At 42.1% G+C, this 19,434-nt stretch overlaps 1 protein-coding gene across 1 annotated transcript in view; it reads left to right on the top strand.

Moving 5' to 3' along the window:
* Positions 1–19,434, top strand: part of LOC118778856 (disco-interacting protein 2 homolog B-A-like) — an 87,900-nt gene that overhangs the window by 63,032 nt on the left and 5,434 nt on the right. The window contains exons 23-29 of the mRNA XM_036530619.1: positions 775–976; positions 1,410–1,522; positions 5,990–6,070; positions 6,433–6,556; positions 16,721–16,842; positions 17,012–17,123; positions 17,212–17,321. Coding sequence (XP_036386512.1) covers positions 775–976; positions 1,410–1,522; positions 5,990–6,070; positions 6,433–6,556; positions 16,721–16,842; positions 17,012–17,123; positions 17,212–17,321 — 864 coding nt within the window. The remainder of the gene's footprint in view (positions 1–774; positions 977–1,409; positions 1,523–5,989; positions 6,071–6,432; positions 6,557–16,720; positions 16,843–17,011; positions 17,124–17,211; positions 17,322–19,434) is intronic.

Raw genomic sequence — 19,434 nt, 5'->3', positions numbered from 1 at the left:
CTCCATTGCTTTCTCAGGTATCTTTTTTCTTTGACAAGGCATTCTATTCCTTTTTGCCATCTGGACTTTAAGGGTGTTCTTCTTTTTTGGTTCTGTTGTTCCAAACCTTTTCACCCCATAGGTGTTAGATCACCTATTTTTTTCCATTTGCTCTCAGCTGTCAGTCGAAGTCCGTCCAGCAACTTGCTTAGGTCTGCATTGACTGATTCCCACTCATTCTTGCTGCAGGACTTAGGCCACTTCATGTTTGGCCTCCATCCTTGGAGTTTCTTCTCCCATGCTGGTTGTGACTGGATGGGCTCAGGATTCACAAATGTAATATTTGAGGTAGTCTCTGGGGTATTGATGCCCTGTGGACTGTGGGGTTCATCCTGCCACTGAGCTTCACTCGACTGACTTGACCTTTCCCTCTAAGAGTGGTCAATGCGAGGCCCCATCCTACCATCCCTCAAGCATTTCTTTTACCCTTGATGTATCCTTAGGCCCCAAACAGATCTAATCTTGGACCAGCCACACCTGCATGTTTGGAGTTGATGTCCAGCAGATGTATTCTCAGAAGCCATGCCGATTATCTCATTCATGTCGTATCCATGCCTGGGTCATTTACCGGGATGTAAGCCAATGAGTCATCTTGTGCCCCCCCTCCCCTTGTGTGCTGCATATTCTCCTATAGTGTAACCTAGTTCTGATCATTATAGGTGTGTCCAGAATATTTACCAGGTGTTTGTCTAAGATATGAGTGGAGTTATTTTTTGTGCTTCTTTTATCCTGTAGGCCATAGACAGCATTCATCAGGTGGGAGTGTACTGTCTGGCACTAGTTCCTGCAAACACCCTTCCCAAAACACCGCTGGGGGGTATCCACATCTCTGAAACTAAGCAGTCCTTCCTGGAGGGCAACCTGCACCCATGCAACATCCTAATGTGCCCTCACACCTGTGTCACAAACTTACCAAAACCACGGCAGAAACATCCAGGTATGCACAGGTGTGTCGTCCCAATCAGGCTTTTCTGGGACAGACCACAGAACACAGAATTGTGGTTTGGGCTATACCCAGACACCTTGTTTGTTTTGTTTTGTTTTTTGGTTTTTTTTTGGGGGGGGGGGTTATTTTCATTGAATAAAATGTCTCTCACACAGTGTTCCACATGCTTCCACTGTAACAATGTATAATATCTTATGCCCAGCTTTACTAGACCAGTCAATCATTGAGCCACATCCTTGCTATGAACAACAGGAAATTAGTTTACATGTGTGTACATACGTGTGTGTGTGTGTGTGTGTGTGTGTGTGTGTGTGTGTGTGTGTGTGTGTGTGTGTGTGTGTGAGAGAGAGTCCATGTCTGTATGTCTGTCTGTATGTGTGCACTTGTGTGTGTGCGTCTCAGCTGCTTTCTCTTGCTCCATCAGTGGGTGTGGGGCCAGCCTCCATCATGGTTGGTAACCTGGTAGCAGGAAAAAGAATCGCGCAGGCTGCTGGAAGAGAGCTGGGGCTGATTGAAAACCAGGACCTGGTCAGCAAGGTAAGGCTTAGGACCAGTTGTTCAGCATAGCTGGTCCCTGTGCAGATTGCCTTCTGATGTAGCTCTCCCACTGTTCAACAGCAATGCTTAAGTTATCTGTCAGTTAAGGATTCTGTTGTGATTGGTCTCTAACACAGAGGAAAGATGTAGGTGTGGTAGCAAAACTAAGCAGCAGATAGCTCATCTGCATTTGTTGCAGGTTATTTCATGGTGGCTGGAACAGGTGGCCTCTGGAAGCCTGCTGGTGGCCTCTTGAAGGGCACCAGAGAACAGTGTTGCTCTCTGAGTCATTGGATTTTCATGCTTGCATATTAACTTCAGCAGTGACCAGACCAAAGTGTTGCTTCAATCCCTTGTGTTTATGTACAGTGTAGAAATGAGATTTTTGGATTGATGAATTGCAGATCCCATATCATTGCTTGCTAGGTACTTTAATCATTATAACGTTAATGTGTGTTCACTTAAGTTTCTCAGAATTCAAGTGGTCAAGGTTCCAAAAAGTGGGTAATGAGGAGAAATTGGTGGTAACAATTTGTGTGAAGAGTCCAACAAAAGGACTACACAAGCATAAGCCTCTGCACAAAAAACAGAATTAGCTCCCATAAACATGAATGGCAGAAGTAAGATGGTCATGGAATGCCATGTCATCATTTCATTGACATCACCATGGAATTTGAAAAATCTCAATGTTAGGGTAATGTCGCTTATCACATGGATGGAGACGTAACATACACTATGACTAAGTATAATATGTATAAGTGTTTACATAATTTGATTTTTGCACAAATGTGCTTAGTGTTCACTAAAACTGTATGCAGTTCTTATGTCCGACCTGCTGAAAAAACATTGCACCTGTGTTCACATGTGAAAGTTGAGGAAATGGGGGAAAAGTTTAATTTCATCTGTTGATAAAAATGTTAATAGCAATGTTATTAAATAATTAAAAGCATGTGAATAATTAGGAGTAAAATGTAACATTTGTAGGGGCTTCAAAGTTGCTCAGCAAATGTGCTTATTCTCAGAGCAGAGTACAGCCAAGGCCCAGGGTCAGAACTGGCTTTGTTCTGAAGGGGGAGGGGGGTATAGATGGCCCAGGGGCTCCCCTCCTCCCACGGGTTTGGCACCTTTTAGCAGCTTGCAATATGCATGCAAGGTCACTTATACTTAGTAACAAGAATGAATTGCATATGTTTCGACAAGGTGGATGAAAATGGCCAGTTAAGAAAAGGCCATACAAAGGAAGGACCCTCTTTGAAACAGGAGGTTTTAAACATAAGAGACAACAATTTGTCAAATTTACAGTAATCAAATCTATCATTATAATGCAGAAATAAAATATGGATAGCGGACAGCTAATGGAATTGGCAGGGCAAAAAGAGCCAATGATAGGCTGAGAAAGACATTGAGAGACAAGATTTCAACAGAGAAAAGTGTTGTTCATAAAGGTTTATCTTCTGAAAGGTTTGGAAGGCCTTATCCAGCAATCCCTGTACAAAAGGCAGGTAATGGGTCTGCAGGGCAGTGACACAGCTATCAGGAGACAGGAGAACCTCCCACTGCAGTTGCAAAATTTTATCTTGTCCAAGTAATAGAGAAATATATGTGCTGTGTACATACCTGAATTAATAACAGAAAATCAGTTTATGAGTAAATGTGACAATGTAACTATGTATTGTGTTTTATAAAATCATCTTCAGCGTTTTTAGTAATTAAAACACACTGACATCAAGGGTATGGCATCTGAACAATTTGAAAAATCTTCACCTTACCAACCAGTGGACAGTGGAGGTTGTGGGTAATATGAATCTCTGTGAAGTCATAGGGGTTTTACTTTTCCGCCCATTTTAGCACTGACTTCACTTTATTAATATGTTGCTTACATCCAATTCATAGTAAGTATTACTACAAGACTACGTCTATTACACAAGGAATGTTTTTTTTTTTTTTTTTTAAATGTTCAGCACATTTGCCATTACGTCACAGTAACAGGAGCAGCTGACCATGGAAATCCTGTGCTATCCAATCCAAGTTAACACCTGCTTTTCAGACCACTTAAAATAGTTTCCCTCAGTTTTTGCCTGGATTGATAAATCGCTTTCATTTGCATAAACTCTTTCCCAGATTTCTGCAGCTAGATTGCATCTGTATGGCTGAGTACTGATAATGCAGGAAGTGTAACCTGCATGCACCTAAAATGCTTGTGCCTCTTATTGTGCACAGTCTCGAAGACCCTCAGTGTAATGGTCAATATGAGGACAGTTTGCCTAATGACTAGTTGTCATTGCTACATCTGATGGAAGCAGATGCCAGTGAAGTATTCTGTCTGTGAAGGCTATGGGGCGGAGCAGAGACCAGCATGTTTTACTAAAGGCTTGTTTGTTCTGTCTTTATTCCCTGGGATGTAGCTCTATATGTGGCCCACCAAGATGGTAAGAAAACACACCAGCAGGTCTGGTCTGCTGTCTCCGTTAGATGTGCTGCAGGACTCGTCCATCATCATACAGCCTGTGTTTTGATGGCCATAATTGCTACCACCTGTGCTTTAAGTTATCAGGGGTTCACATAACGCTTTGGAAAAACAACGTGCCCCTGAATTAACTAGAGAACACATGCCTTGTGACTAGAAAAGAGAGACAAGAGAAGCAGCACTGTTAGGGGTGTGATGAAAGAGGCATTCGTTGAGCTACCTGGACAAGAATAGAATATTCCAAATGAATAAATGTAAATGTAGTTCTCTCATTATAAAAAGTGCTCCACATGGGTGAGAGACGGATAATGAATATTTCCAAATTGGTATAACAGAGATTTAGAGGCGCAATGTAACACTAAAAGTCAAGATTATGTGCACCCCTGTTATGTATGAGGTGTTCTGGCAAAATGTGACTACCTGAAGGCTCTGCATGGCTTCATAAAAGAAGTAGCCTGCATGTGCCTTTTTAAAGGTTTCTGTTCTGCCATAGATCCATTTTCAGCCAGAGCACTCTAATTTTGCTTTGGTGAATCACTGAACAAATGGCTGGAAATGTTGGGGCGAATGGAGAGTTGTGTCAGCTAGCAAATAATACACTCTGATCGCCAAGATCTGCCTGTGTTGCTGTGGCTTTTATTTTAATGTCAGCCTATTCCTCAAAACCCTAACTTCTCCCACATCGAAGTGTCCCATCCTAGTATTGTGTGCAGCTATTCCTGTTCTTTTCCCTCAATTGTCCCCTTCTTTAAATTATTTGGAAGGTGATAATCATGCATTCTGATATTAAGAAATATTTCAGTTGTATTAGTTACTTTGTTACAAAGTAACATTGTTACTTTGTGAGATACAGGTGATCTGAGCTGATCGAGTCAGGACCCTGTAACCTACTGCTGCCTTGACATTCATATGTGTCATGAGTATCACAGAATTTGGTGTATTACATTTGTGTTTTGCCACAGTGTAGGCTGCTACTTTTTTTTACTTTTCTTATTTCAAGTAAATGTTACCTGTAAATCCATGGGTAACATAACTTGAGGGACGGCTTTTTAGCTTTGTAGTTGATCACACTTGTCAAATGTCATATCAATCATATGATCCCTCCCTCAAGTTGCGTTTTCTGTAGCCCATGCTAACTTAGCTAACGTTAACTACCATCGCCACTGAACTGAATAACGCTAGCTAAGCGAAGCCTACTCCCCATGAAAGTCAGAGCAAACTTACAAATTAGCTGTTTCTTATATAAAATAAGCAAATATTACACAACTATACTGCCCATTTCCTGTCACATTTTTTTCAGAGGATGATTTACAGGTACCGTTTACTTGAAATAAGAAAAGTAAAAACCTACAGTTGTGCTCGCTCACCTCTCCTGCCATCAATCTTGTAATGACTTCTGGGATATCAGATGCGTTCTCGCTGGCCAAGTCACCAACCAATGCATCCTCGATAAAAGGGGCGGATCAAGAACACATCCGGGCATTTTAAGCATTCTTGGTCACTTGCGTTCTTTGGAAGTACTTGGACCATGAAAGATGATGTTAAACGAGTTCACGAGAGCACAAGAACGGACAAAAACTCAGATTGATAAACAGCCCAGGGTACCAGTACCGAGGAATGCAAGAAGTGTATAAGTTTAAATAATTGATGTAAATAGTTGCCGTAATTCATATCAAAGAATCCTTTTTGAATTTGACATTTTTGTATCTGTCATACAATTCTGTCAGAGTCTTGTGAACGCCTGAAATTAACAGCATGAAAATAACGTAGGTGCTGCATTCAGATAACACTAATGGAAGTTAATGGGCTCCATCCTGTACACATAGAGTAGTGCACTGCATGAGCAGGGCTCTATTAGTTACCCTGAAGAATTACACCAGCCTGCACTTCCTCACATACCCAGTGGCCACATCATTTCCAAAGGTGAGATGGTCCTCTTGGTTCACTGATTGTGGGTCTGTGTGGGTACACACAGCTCACTCTTGCTCTGTCTTTCCCAGCACCAATATCTGACAGAAGCCCTACAGTGGAGAGCACACACAGACCCAGACCACATACTCTTTGTACTTCTCAACGCAAAGGTACAACACATTTGTGCATGAAATGAAACATTTACATATAGTCATTATTTTTGCATTTCTCACTTAAATGATCTGATACGTAGCACTCAAATTGCTCCATCACTCTGTCAATTTGAAGACCTGTGACTTCTGTATGGTCTTATGAAACTTTGTTTTTTGTCATTAAAGGAATTTGCAGATTGAATAAATCCTTCTGTTTGTTTATGAATTTATTAATAACTAATACATTAGTATGTCCATTTATAATGAAGTCAATTACTGTTGGATTTTGTCTGAGGTTTGTGTCTTAGCTGCTTGCTGCTCCCATTCTCTAACTGGCTCACTCTCTCTTTCTCTCCTCTGTCTGTGTGTCTGTCTGCCAGGGGGTAGCAGTCAGTACAGCCACATGTGTCCAGCTACACAAGCGGGCAGAGAGGATCTCATCTGCTTTGACTGAGAAAGGCAGCATTAACACTGGCGACAACGTGGTTCTTCTCTACCCTCCTGGTGTGTTGTATGTCTTACAAATACACACACCCCCACCCTTGTCTTTCTCATGCACAACCCTCAGGTCAATCTATGTCCATCAGGCAATCAATCAGGTTGGACCTTACAATCAGGCCCTCAGTCAAGTCTTGAGCAAACAGTGGAATAGAAACAGATATATTCAGTTACATAGAACAGATAACAGATACTACCAGTATACTATACAGGTACTACCACTACTTTCTACCATTGCTATGCAGAGAATACACAGCTCTGTTTCCTTTTATCACTCAGTGACAAGTGTGTTGCCTCATGCATTAAGGCATGCCTGAATGATGTTTGATGATCACGCAGTTTGATACATGTCAAGCTCAGTCACTCCATAACCTGACTGCTGTACATGCCAGCTACATCCTCACTACTGGCCAACCTTTCCTTCCCTGTTTACAATGTGACTGTGTCAGCACCCAGGGCTGTCAAGAACTTGGGTTTGGTGCTGGATACTATCCTGTCTTGCAGGGACAATGTAACAACAGTGACACGGAGGTGCAGATTCCTGCAATATAACACCTGTAAAATCAGTCCATTCCTTCCTACTAACTCAACACAACTCTTGTTCCAGGCTCTCATGCTCTCTAGATGAGACTACTGTAGTTCTCCTTCTGTTTGCCACCCTGCAAGTACCATCAGGCTTCGCCAGCTCATTCAGAATGCAGCAGCTAGACTGATCTACAACCAATCAAAATACTGTCTTCATCATTCTAGGCTGGCTGACTTACATGTCTTGAATAAAATTCTAAATCTATTTCTAATCTACAGAGCAGTAACAAGAACAACAGCCCCACAGGGGCTCCCAAGTAGCTTGGTGGTCAAGATGTTTGCTTTTAAAGCATGCTGATCTCCATAGCCCAGGTTCCACCAGCCATGCTGTGTCACCAGCCAAATATAACAGCGGTGGAACAAAGTGGAACAAAGTGGAACAAGCTGGAACAAAGTACCCATGTGGGAGAGAGGGGTGGGTATGGCGGTCTGGGTTTTGTCTGTCACATAGTTTACCAGCGACACCAGCTAGTCAGCTGGAAACCCAAAATCCATACAAAGCTGCATGTGAAATGTCTTCCTCTGACTCATGTCTCTGCAAGCTTGTGGACTGCAGTATAAGAAAAAGAATGAGCTCCCTACAACAGTCAGGAGAGTGAGGTCAGCTTGTCAACTGAAAATGCTGATAGTAGTATGTTTATACCTTGTTACTGCACTTATTGTGGTAGTGTTTTTCATTATAGGGTGGTAGTGGCTCAGTTCATCTTTCAGTGTGACAACTTAGCTTGGAGGTAACTTTTCAGATGGATTATTGACCTCCACTCATCCTGTCAATTCATCATACATGTAGAATGAAACTTCAGGACCATGAGAACACACAAAAAAAGTTTATTGCTCACAAATCCAAAGACAGAGATGACAGGATGGGGACTTGACAGATAGCAAACACAATATATTGTATCCATGCACTTCCACAGTGCATCCGAACTAAAACAGCCATCTTGTATTGTAGCTAAATCCAGAAATCTGAATTAATCTGATCCTGAATCTATAAATCCATAAATCTGTAAATCCTGAATGTTTAAATATGAACACACGTGCAGTCAAAACACATGTTACAGTATGACTCAAACATTAAAGTCCAAAAACTGTACTGCTCCAAGGTTAGCTACATCTCCATTTCCTTTTAGAACTCTTCCACTAACACAAGTGGTTGCTAATGTGACTGTGTTTGCTAGTTGAATATAAAGTATTGAAGAGGTATAACAAAAAGTAAGGCTTGTGCAACCTGGGAGATGGGATCAGAATATCCCAATAATCACACCTGGATGTCCTGGGGACATTTTGTATTGGGGGGAGGAGACATCCTACCCACCACTGCTCAGGCTCTAACCATGTTACTGTTTTCAAGAGAATTATTCAAGTTGGAGTAGGTGACGTCATACGACACATTATTGATCAGACTATGTAGCTTATGGTACAAACAAAGAACTAAAACAAAGGTAGCAATATTAAGTCCCCAGATACTCTGAGATATCACCACCCAAAGCCACCCCCAAGGGGTGCTACTCCCAGCAAGTTCAGTACCTTTGAGCCATTGGGTCACAGTTGTTGCCTTTCTAGCTGCAGTATAGTAGTGCTCATCAGAGCGTAGGCAGGCATCAGTAGCTTCCCGAGCAGAGATGAGAGCGTTTGCATCAGTTTCTTTAACTTCTCAATTCTATCAGAAACTGCCATAAGCACTCTCTCAAAGGAGTTATTGGGGTCCAACACTCAGCTATGGAGTGCTGGAACGGAAGTGTTAGCGGTGACATCCAGAGCGACTAGAATAGAGCTGATAGTGATAGAAGTAAGCTGGTACTTCTATCACTATCAGCTCTATTCTAGTCGCTCTGGATGGGTTAATGCAGTAGGAATTGTTAGGTGTTGCGCAAAGTTTTTTGCCAAAGCACAGAGGTCCAAACCCACACCAAGGGGTAGCATTGGTTCTCACCGCTATTGCTCCAGGAGATTCGGGCAATACTTGTATTTGTAGGTCAGGTCCTATCATACTATCTGACAGGGCTTGTCCCGACTCAGTTGAAGTGGTACACAGTACCCAGCTACCGATGGTAGAGCACTGGTCCTGTGAAAAGGCAGTGTGTCTTTGTTGTCGGAGATGATATACTTGACATAACGCACATGGCACACATGACCATTACAGGGGAACGGAAGCGGGTGTATTCGTTGTGCCTTAACTACAAGTCTCCGCCCTACTTGAATGAGCACCCCACCCCGGATGGTCTCACCATTGTGGCAAGCCCCCCTCTACTGACAGGGACCCCTCCCCGGCCGTCACCCAGGGAACCGGCTCTATATCCTTAAGGACAGCTACTGCACCCAACCTGGTACACGTGACGCGAGCAGGTCACCTATCAAGGCTGCCATCTCCATGCTGAATGCCATGCCAGTCCTGTAACACATCTCCTCCACCCTCACGCACTTGTTTTCTCCCACCAAAATTTCTTCATAAATTTTACTGTTTTTGGCCAAATGCTGGAGCAGAACAGTGATCACCTCCCCAGTATCATGCGTAGCGGAAGCTGGCGAGTAGCTTGGTTAGAAAGTAGTCCTCCTTTTGCCACCGATATAGTATCTGTTACTAACAGGTTATCAGCCCAGTCTGGGTTATTAGACTATAGTGCCATTGAAATTGCGTTTACTGCTGACCCAGCGGCTCCCACCCATCCTGCATCATTCTTGCATCATTCCTGAAACACTTAGGTAACCTTTGTAACATAGTGCTGATCAATATTTGGATGTTTTTTTTTAATTCTGTGAAAACTGAACAGTTTTTAGGCAAGATGATATGATTCACTTTGACAATTAAACAAGTGTCTGATTGATACTAGGCCAGGCAGAGGTTCTCCTTCAGAGGACAATCTGATTTTAGGTCCATTGTACAATTTAGGGCACGTGCCAGGCTTCTCTGGAGGACTGCATTTAGCACGTGTTTCACCTCTTTGCTGGAGGGCATGCTCATATATGGCCTTCGGAGTGGGACAATCATCTTCCTCCAGTCCAGCAGCAGTTCCAATTAATATTAAAAATCTCATGTATTTTAATTGCCTCTCCCCAGCCCATTGCATCCACACTCTCGGATCCTTCCAAATCAATATACCTGATCCATTGCCATTCAAAACATTACAACAGGGGTCTTCTATCAATTTAACAGGGTTCTTTAGACCCCAAAAATGACAGTCAGTTATCCTCCAGGTGTCGTTATTGGATCGCATGGATCCCCATCCGGTGTGATTGACAGTTGTTAGTCCATCCCGGGTCCAGCTGCAGCCTGCAGGGCTGGTGCACATTCTCGTACTGCGTATCCGTGTGTCTGCCTGGAGACACTCAAGCGAAATGCCTCCCAGGAGCCAGAAGGGTAGATGGGGATTATTGTGCCCCATGTTAGGTCTCACCCTTGTATGTCCTTAGTGTAGTGACATTGATCCACACTGGAATTCCGCTCACTCGGACAGCTGACGAGGTTGTGAGTAAAACTGTATGTGGTCCAGACCAGTTCAGATCTTTTTATTTATCTTTTTTTTCATCTTTTGATATGTTTTCACCAGGATTTGGTCTCCTGGTTCAACTGTGCAGGTTTCCTCTTTGTCCCCCGCCTGGTCAGGTCCGGTTCTTTGGTCCTGTGAAATACAAAGTGACAGGAGCCTGCAATATTCAACCAAACAGTCACCCATAACATGCAATTCACTACCACCAATACACAGATCCCCAGGGGTCCTCATGGGTCGACCTGTAAGCATTTCAAAGGGTGAAAGTGAATCTGAAGCCCCTTTCAGGCATGCACTGAAAGCCAGAACTTATCTAGCCATTACCCGGAGATGCTGTATGTGAGAACACAAATGTCCGAATCAGTCGGACTGGACATTAGATGGACTTCACTCTGCCAGCTCCCTAGTGCAAAGTCCGTCTAATGTCAGATTGAGTCCATGTGTGAATAGAGCAGGTCATGTTCCGGAGAATCCATAGCGAGCGAGTGGGTGTGTTGATGACATTTCTATCTTTATATCACGTGAATGGCGTGAAACCGGAGGAATACAAACATCTGCTTCGTACTCTTTTCTGCGTGCCTGTATATTGCTTTCCACTCTTTCATTGACATTGCGGATATGTCCAAATACATGCTATTTTGAGTCCAAATCATTAAAGAGATAGTTAGCTATAGCTATACTGCTAAAACTTGTCTCTTACGATGATTAATAACGTTGGTTAGTAGTTTATCTGGTTAGTAGCTAGCTAAGCTGTAGCTAAGTAATAGTGATAGGTATAGTGAGATAGGTGAACTGGTGGCCTAACATTACATAGCGAACAACAAAAACTTGCCTTCCTGTTATAATAAATGTATGATTAATAATAAATTATGTGTACCGGTAGCACCATTTGGATGGCTATGTGTGAAATTTTTTTATAAGCTACCCAAAAGTAGCTCGTGGTGAAGTAGCTGTTCACCTTCTCCTCCTCCGTGCCACATTATGTGCCCATACCACCGAAGGTAAGACATTGAAAAGAAAAAACCTGAAAATACTTCAACTCTCGAACACTTTTCGTGAACTCGTCAATACTAACTGGAAAATCTGGATGTTTCTAAATTCGCAATGATTTCATGTGACAATGTAACATACTACAAATGTAATCATTAATGGTTGCATACTGGTTACTACACTGAAAGATAGCATGCAGTATACAATATATATTTGTGTAGTACACAGTACACAGTATGCAGTAGGCGGTTTCGAATACAGCCACTGCGACTTCTGCAGCATACTTTTTTCATGTCCTGCCTCCTGCACGCTCTACCCAGGCGCCGCCCCTCGCCTAAACCAAACCAGAGTATTTTCAGTAGGTGAGAACGCGTCTGACACGGACAAGCTCTGGTTGTGTGCTACATGTGTGAAAGGGCAACTCTGGTTGCTACAGTCTCTTGGAGTATAACCAATTTCCCCGGCTTTGTCTTTAAAAACTGGAAGAGTGCCCTCGATTACTGATCCCATACTAAGGGCTTGCGTTACAGCTCTTTTAAAAAGTTCTACAGCATCGCTCATTGCTTGGGTAGACTCAAACCTTGCTGTAGCCCATGCTGAGTCGCTGTGGTTGTCACTCAGATTCATCCAGACAGTTTCGGGACATTTAGCTCTAGTTAGAGTATACACATCAAAAGCATGCAAACCGCCCACAGCCATGTACTGTCCTATCTTACTCCAAAATCCTAGATTTGGGTCCTGTCTCTGCAGTTCTGGTAACTCTTTAACCATAGCTCGTAAATCAGAGGGGCTAAGAGGTGTATGTTTTAACACCGCGATAGGTCCCACAATGCAGGTCCCTCCACCCCCGTTTGCGAGTTAGGAACTGTGTCAATGGCCACAGGTGCTAATGGGGGAGCAGTTGGGACATGAGGGGAACTATCAGTTATCTCAGGGTACAAGAGGGGGTAGGTTGGCAGAGGCTGACCAAATGTCTCTGATAATCATCCAGACATTGTTTCAGCTGACTACGGCACTCAGTCAGTTCTTTAGTTAGTTCCTGTAATTGTCTGTCATGCTCTAACTTTTGTTTCTGCCATAACTTTATTGTGCTCTCATACGATAGCACGTCACACATAACTGCTTCTTTCCTTTTCTCCTTACCATTTTTACAACAGTTCAACCATTCACTCATAGCTTCAGCTAGAGTTTGGCTATTTTGTGCTCTCAAAGGGAACAGTGGTTTAGCCTAAATTACACCACTGTATCTAGGTACAATCACTTCCGTAGCAGCTTTCCTAATCTCTCCACTTAACATCTCTTTCTCCATTCCCCATCCCGTGATCGGTAATAGTTCAGAGGTTATAGCTAGCTTGGCTTTTATAAAACTTTACAGCTAGCGCAAAGGTACTTAGCTAATACTTGTCAGTAGCTATGTCCCCGTGTGTAAAACAGTTTCTAAGGGCAGGGTATGTGTGTATGTTCAAAGTATGTGTTTTGTTTTTATCATATAGGGGCAATTCCTGTGTGTTTTACTATTTTAACCTTACTCCCTTATCTCGGGCTCATAGACTATAACTCCCTTATTTTCGGCTCATAGAATCAAGAATATTTAGGGGCTCATAATGTCCATGGTCCTCATGCTATTGGACCAGAATCTTGACAAGTTTATAACAATATTTATGCTAATTCTATTATATTATATAGGTTATTATGTTTTATAGGCTATATTCGTGTACACTTTATATAACAACTTATCACACAGACCTAACACAACAAATACAACAGTTACTCTGCACTTCAACTCATGCACATAAAACACAAAACACAAATTGAGTTCAAAACAAGCAAACAATAGTGCACTTTCTCTCATTTTTTACATTTACATTTATTTATTTAGCATTCACTCACATTCACTCACATTGGCAAACAACCAAGGTTCTTCTTGCACACATTTGGCACACAGTCCAGTTTCTAACAACTCACGGTCTAGTTACCAAAGCAATCTTACTTTTTTACCAAAACGAAAAAGGCCAAAGCATTACTCCAAGTGTAGGCTGCTTCCTACAGCTTTAATGCCAACAACAACTGCAGCGGTACTCGGGAGCACCCGCTAACAGAAACCAATATGCCCAAACGGTACTGACACATAAACGTGTCCGATGGCACTCGAGGGCACTGACACCTAAACGTGTCCGATGGCACACAAAAGCACCCAACTACTGCAGAAGCAACAGCTAGCCGCAACCAATATGCCCAAATGGCAATGACGCCCAAACGTGTCCGATGGCACTCGAAAGCACCCAACTACTGCGGAAGCAATTGCTAGCCGCAACCAATATGCCCGAACGGCAATGACACCCAAATGTGTCCGACTATGGGTCCGATCTGACCCCTCTTGATCATCCAGTGGTTCAATCACAACGCCGTCCCTTTCCACACTTTCTTTACCAAAAATAGGAGTCACTCTACTATTTGGCTCAAGAACTATCAAAAACCTAAACGAGGCTGGTAAATAAAATAATACTCACCCTCGATTTGATTGTCATTGATCCAATCAGGAGATGTTTCCTATCCCATCCTCATTGGCATGAAGTCTGTTGAGAATTTTCTCCCTTTGTGGAACCAAGTCGGGACCAGTGAAGTAACACACTGATGACCACTTTTCAGTTGAAAAGATTTATTTTGATGTGCAAAGGGAGACTCGTGTGGGTGCAGCAGCAATGTGTTCTGACCGAATCTCAACATAATGGCCACAAGTGAGGGTTAACGTACCTTGTCCGTGGTATACCAAATGAGAGGTGTGAACATTCCCTTTGGGAAGTACATATCACACCTGTCCTGGGGACACCCAGCTGGTCAGCTACCGGGGACATCCCTTTGAACCCTATATGTGGCCGGCTGTCTCTAACAGTCAGAGGGCTATTGCAGAGTGTGTGTGTGGGGAATGTAAACACAAAATGTAGTTCAAACAAAGTGCAATTTAAATAGAATGGAACCGGTTCAAACCTATCAATGCTCATCTGGGAGGGAGGCTGACTCAGGTTGCTTGATGACAACAGAAAGTGTGAAACCAACTAAACACAAGATGTGTTGTGACCAGGGTTGAGAGGGTTACTTTTAATATGTATTCCACTACAGATTACAGAATACTTGCCCTAAAATGTAATTTGTAATGTATTCTGTTAGATTACTCAAGGTAAGTAACATAATCTAAATACTCTGGATTACTGTCTGAACACTGTGTTTTTAATTTTTAAAAGTATGTAAGTAAAAGTGTGAATGTGGCATATACTGGTTGGGTGATTCTCACGAACTATGTCCTAGTGATGTCAAAACACTTATTTTTAGAATGTTCACTTAGCATTGTTGTGGCTAACATTTTGGCACCCCCATGTTAAGTCTATGGGCATTTCATCGCAGTTCCTTCAGAATTGTAAATGTTAATTCAAAAACTGTATGTTACACAAAAACATGAGTTAGAAAAGGCACGAGCCACCCTAAATACATTGTGAGTAAGAAAGGAGTAGCTTAACAATTTAATGCATAATATGCATAGTGTAAAATTGTTGGAGTACTCGCAATTTTGAACATGTGAAATTTCTACTCGTTAGCTAGTTAGCTTTAATACTATACCTACTAGCCCAGATAGATAGCTAGCTAGCAATTAATATTAGCTTAAATAATGAAAAAGAGAACTTACTTCAAGATACTTCTGCAGGTTAGAGGTCGACTCTTTTGAAGCAGATAGCAGTTTGGTTGCTGGCAAGCAACTTGCATTATACTGGGCTCAGATGGGCTCCCCCTCTGAGCCCGGTTCTGCTCAAGGTTTCCTCCTGATAGGGAGTTTTTCCTTGCCACTGTTGCGTTAGGCTTGCTCTCAGGGGGTCTCAGGCCTGGGAACAATGTAAAGCTGCTTTGTGACAACTTGTGTTGTAAAAAGCGCTATACAAATAAAAATGAATTGAATTGAATTGAATACTGTTATGTTGTGACCCTGGCCAGATTTGAGAGTAAAATGATCCTGGTATTTCCACTGCACTGGGTGTTTTCTGTCTCACTCTCCATTCTACTGTGTTGTGAGTCAGGCAGGCTGTGCGCTTTTTTCTTCCTTTTTTTTCGTGAGGGGCATATGGGAGATACACCCCGGAGTTGCCTATCATTGGATAGATTTCCAACTGAATAAATATTAAATGAAAAAAATAAATGAAATTAGATTAAAGAAATTTAATTACTGTTACTATCAATTTACATGGTAACTGTAACGAAATAGTTACTCATATTTTGTATTTTAAACACGTAACACCGTTACATGTATTCCGTTACTCCGCAACCCTGGTTGTGACCCCATACTAACAAGGGTGGTTTAGTGATATAGGGTGATCCTGTGATGCAGGGTGAATGTATCATGGTAACCTGTGAGTTTCTGGCTGGGACTTAAGTGTAGAGACACAGTTTGTTTAGAATAGGAAGGCCAGGCAGTTGAGTACATTGATTTAATTGGTAGTGTGATATTATAAAGTCTCAGCAGAGATCAGATGTGGCAGCATACAGAAGAGGTGAGAAGCCAGGACACACCAAGTTTCTGTGAACTCAGTCAGAAACTGTCCTTCCCCAGTAATTACGACCCAACTGAAAACAGGTAGGGTGATCATACTCGTGGTGAAGCCACAGAAAGGCTAGCTCAAGCATGTGAATTTCCTCTGACCATAATCAACCCTTCATCTTTGAACCAATGTTGAATCTACTGTAGGACATTTTGGTGAAGATGTAAAGGCTGAGATTGTGTATGATTGCTAAAGAAAAGAGTGATAGGTTATGTATAGACAGTAATACTGGGGATCTGTGTTAAGTTAACAGGCTCAACCACAATGTTAAGTTTTTGCTACAAACAAGTATCAAACCCCTTGTGAAAGAAAGGCCATGATTCTGTCAAAGTGAAGGGCTTTCATCTTTGCCAATGTCACAAATCCATCTTCTTGGGAATTGTCCCTAATTGGAAGTGATATTTCCAGAGTTTAAATGACTGCCTTTGTCACCTCTCTGCACTTGCAAGGTGATTTTAATGAAGATGAACGTTTTGAATATTACTTTGGTTTCACATACCTTTCTGTCTTCCTCACTGTAGGTATTGATCTGATTGCCTCCTTCTACGGCTGTCTCTATGCTGGCTGTGTTCCAGTCACTGTAAGGCCACCCCACCCGCAGAACCTGGCAGCCACACTGCCCACTGTCCGCATGGTCATAGATGTGAGTGGTGTCTGTGTGTGTGTGTGTTTGTGTTTGCTTGTTTGGTGGGAAAGCGAATCTCTGTCCGTATATCTGGCCATCGCTGTATGGTGGTGTGTATTCAATCTGTAATGTGTGTGTCTTATGCTTTATGTTTTTAACTCAAGGCTCTCCTGCCCCTTCTTGTCAGGTGAGTAAAGCGGCCTGCATCCTCACCACTCAGGTGCTTATGAAGATGCTCAGGTCAAAGGAAGCTGCTGCCACTGTGAACATCAAAACCTGGCCGGCTATCATAGACACAGGTGCCTGATCTCCACAGTCATAGGCATGCATGTATTTATGCATTTCACAGTGAAGTTCACCTTGGCCACTTTTTCCCTCTCCCCCTAGATGACCTCCCTCGGAGACACCCTCCCCATATTTACAAGCCCCCCACAGCTGAAATGTTGGCCTATTTGGATTTCAGTGTGTCCACCACAGGAATGTTGACGGGGGTCAAGGTAGAGTGCCCGAATTCCCTCTGACCTCATACGTTAAGATAAACCTGTAAAATTTTCCCAAAATGCGCATAGAGAGCAGATACTAGGGCTGGGTATTGGCACAGATGACCCAATTCGATTCCAATTCACAAACTAACAATTCAATTCAATCCAATTCGATATCGATTTGATAAGAATGAGATATAAAATACTATATATATATATATATATATATTATATATATATATATATATATATATATATATATATATATGTTTAAAAAGCTCTAAAGGGAACACAAATTTACAAATGCAGAGTCACTGGAAATTCTGAAAATCACTAAAGGCTTGTACCGTTAACATCCATTCGGACAATGTCCGTTTGCATGTATGTCCATAGTCCCATAAGGTTATAATAAAGTTTAAAAATCCCGATCGCAGAATGGGACGTAGCGGACATAATGAAGTCAATGCTTCCCGCACGCAACACGTGTGTCTCATGTCTCATGGAAATAAAGCGATTGCGCTGCCAGGCGTATAATGGTACAGTACATAGTATACCGTATAATACATATGTCTTGATAGTCATAATAAACTCCTATGTTAATGTCTTATGTAGCCTATGTACTGTACTACTTTCTATTGTTGTTTTAATGTGAACTTTGCATACTTACAATTAAAAAGTTTACCATATAACAGTGTATGCTTCGACTCGTAAGCAGCAGCATCCAATCTCGTGCCTATTCCATATAAGTTTGTTAAGTATATAGTATGGAAGTACATGCAACGCATGGCTGTATACCAAAATCTCTTTATTTGAGGAACACATAGGTATAGTCCCTTAAAAACAAAACCAACCTGTATCATTGCCTACTTATTAATGACACGAAGCAGCAATGTGTTTGCATCAGTTACCTCAGGGAAAGCTGGTAGCTACAATGACTGACAAAACGTAGCTGACCACCAGTAGCAACTTTCCAATTGTGAACATTTTCTTGCTAGCCTAATATGAACAACTAGCTAGCTAGCTACCCAGCTAACGAACATGAACAACTGCGTTTCTCTTGAATTGCATTAAGTTACATTGCATTCGTGAGCAAGTGTTGCGGTACAGTTTAACTAGCTAGCTACGTAGCTAGGTAGTGGTTGGGCACTGTATTAAAGCTAAAACGCTGTGGCTGCAATGCACATATATATGAATATGTATACCAGGCATCTCCACGATTTCGGACACCCTTCTCCATGCATCTTTTTTATTTATATCTCTGCACGTATCAAGAGACAAATTGTAGATTATAGGGGAAACCCAACACTGCCACGATAAGCTTCTCCTCCATGTTTGACTGGAACCAAAATGTTGGATCATTTGTTTCAGCAACGTGTGTCGCGCTGCCTTCGCCGTGTCGCATCGCTCAGTATTTGCATAAACCAGACCTTGAGTCTAGTCTATTTTAGCCCCACCTAGTTGGCTTTGCAACGGCCACTTGTCTCTTGTCGCTGTAAATCGCCAACTCTCATTGAAAATGAATGGCAGCTGGTCGGTCGCTTTGTCTCTCTCCTGTGTCCTCCGTGGGTTAGCTATGGTGAACACTGAGAGGTCGCATCATAGTAAAAAAAAAAAAAAACAGGTTTTCCTCTATGTGTTCACAGGTTGTTAAACTTTAAAAGTTAAACGAGAGAGCGACATCTGATGGTACGACGACTAGTGATTGCCTTTAATCCGACAGTTAGGCTATGTCAGAGCCTGTCTATTTAATTCTTTGGCTATGTTTAACCATTTCGGAAATGAACCTAGAAAACCGGAAAACATGCGCATTAGCCTAAAGGATCAATCCATAAACTTTACAGATCGATATCGAATCGGACGAATTTTAAAAAACAATTAATCGAAAAAAAAAACAGTATTTTTTCACACCCCTAGCAGAGACAATACAAAATCAAAAGTGTCAATCCAATGGTAGGCATCATTCAAAACAAGGCATATTGTGTTAGGTAAACTGTAGGTGCCAGAGGAAATCTGAGGATATAGTGCTTGTGTTTGAGGATATAGCAAAAATGTTTACAATTCAGTGTTAATTGAACCAAGATACAGTTTGAACAGATGAGTTTTCACTCTGGCGGAAAATGGTCAGTGA

This window comes from Megalops cyprinoides, chromosome 6 (assembly GCF_013368585.1).
Source record: "Megalops cyprinoides isolate fMegCyp1 chromosome 6, fMegCyp1.pri, whole genome shotgun sequence".
NCBI classification, from domain to species: Eukaryota; Metazoa; Chordata; class Actinopteri; order Elopiformes; family Megalopidae; genus Megalops; species Megalops cyprinoides.
This window is presented reverse-complemented; position numbering and strand designations above follow the sequence as displayed.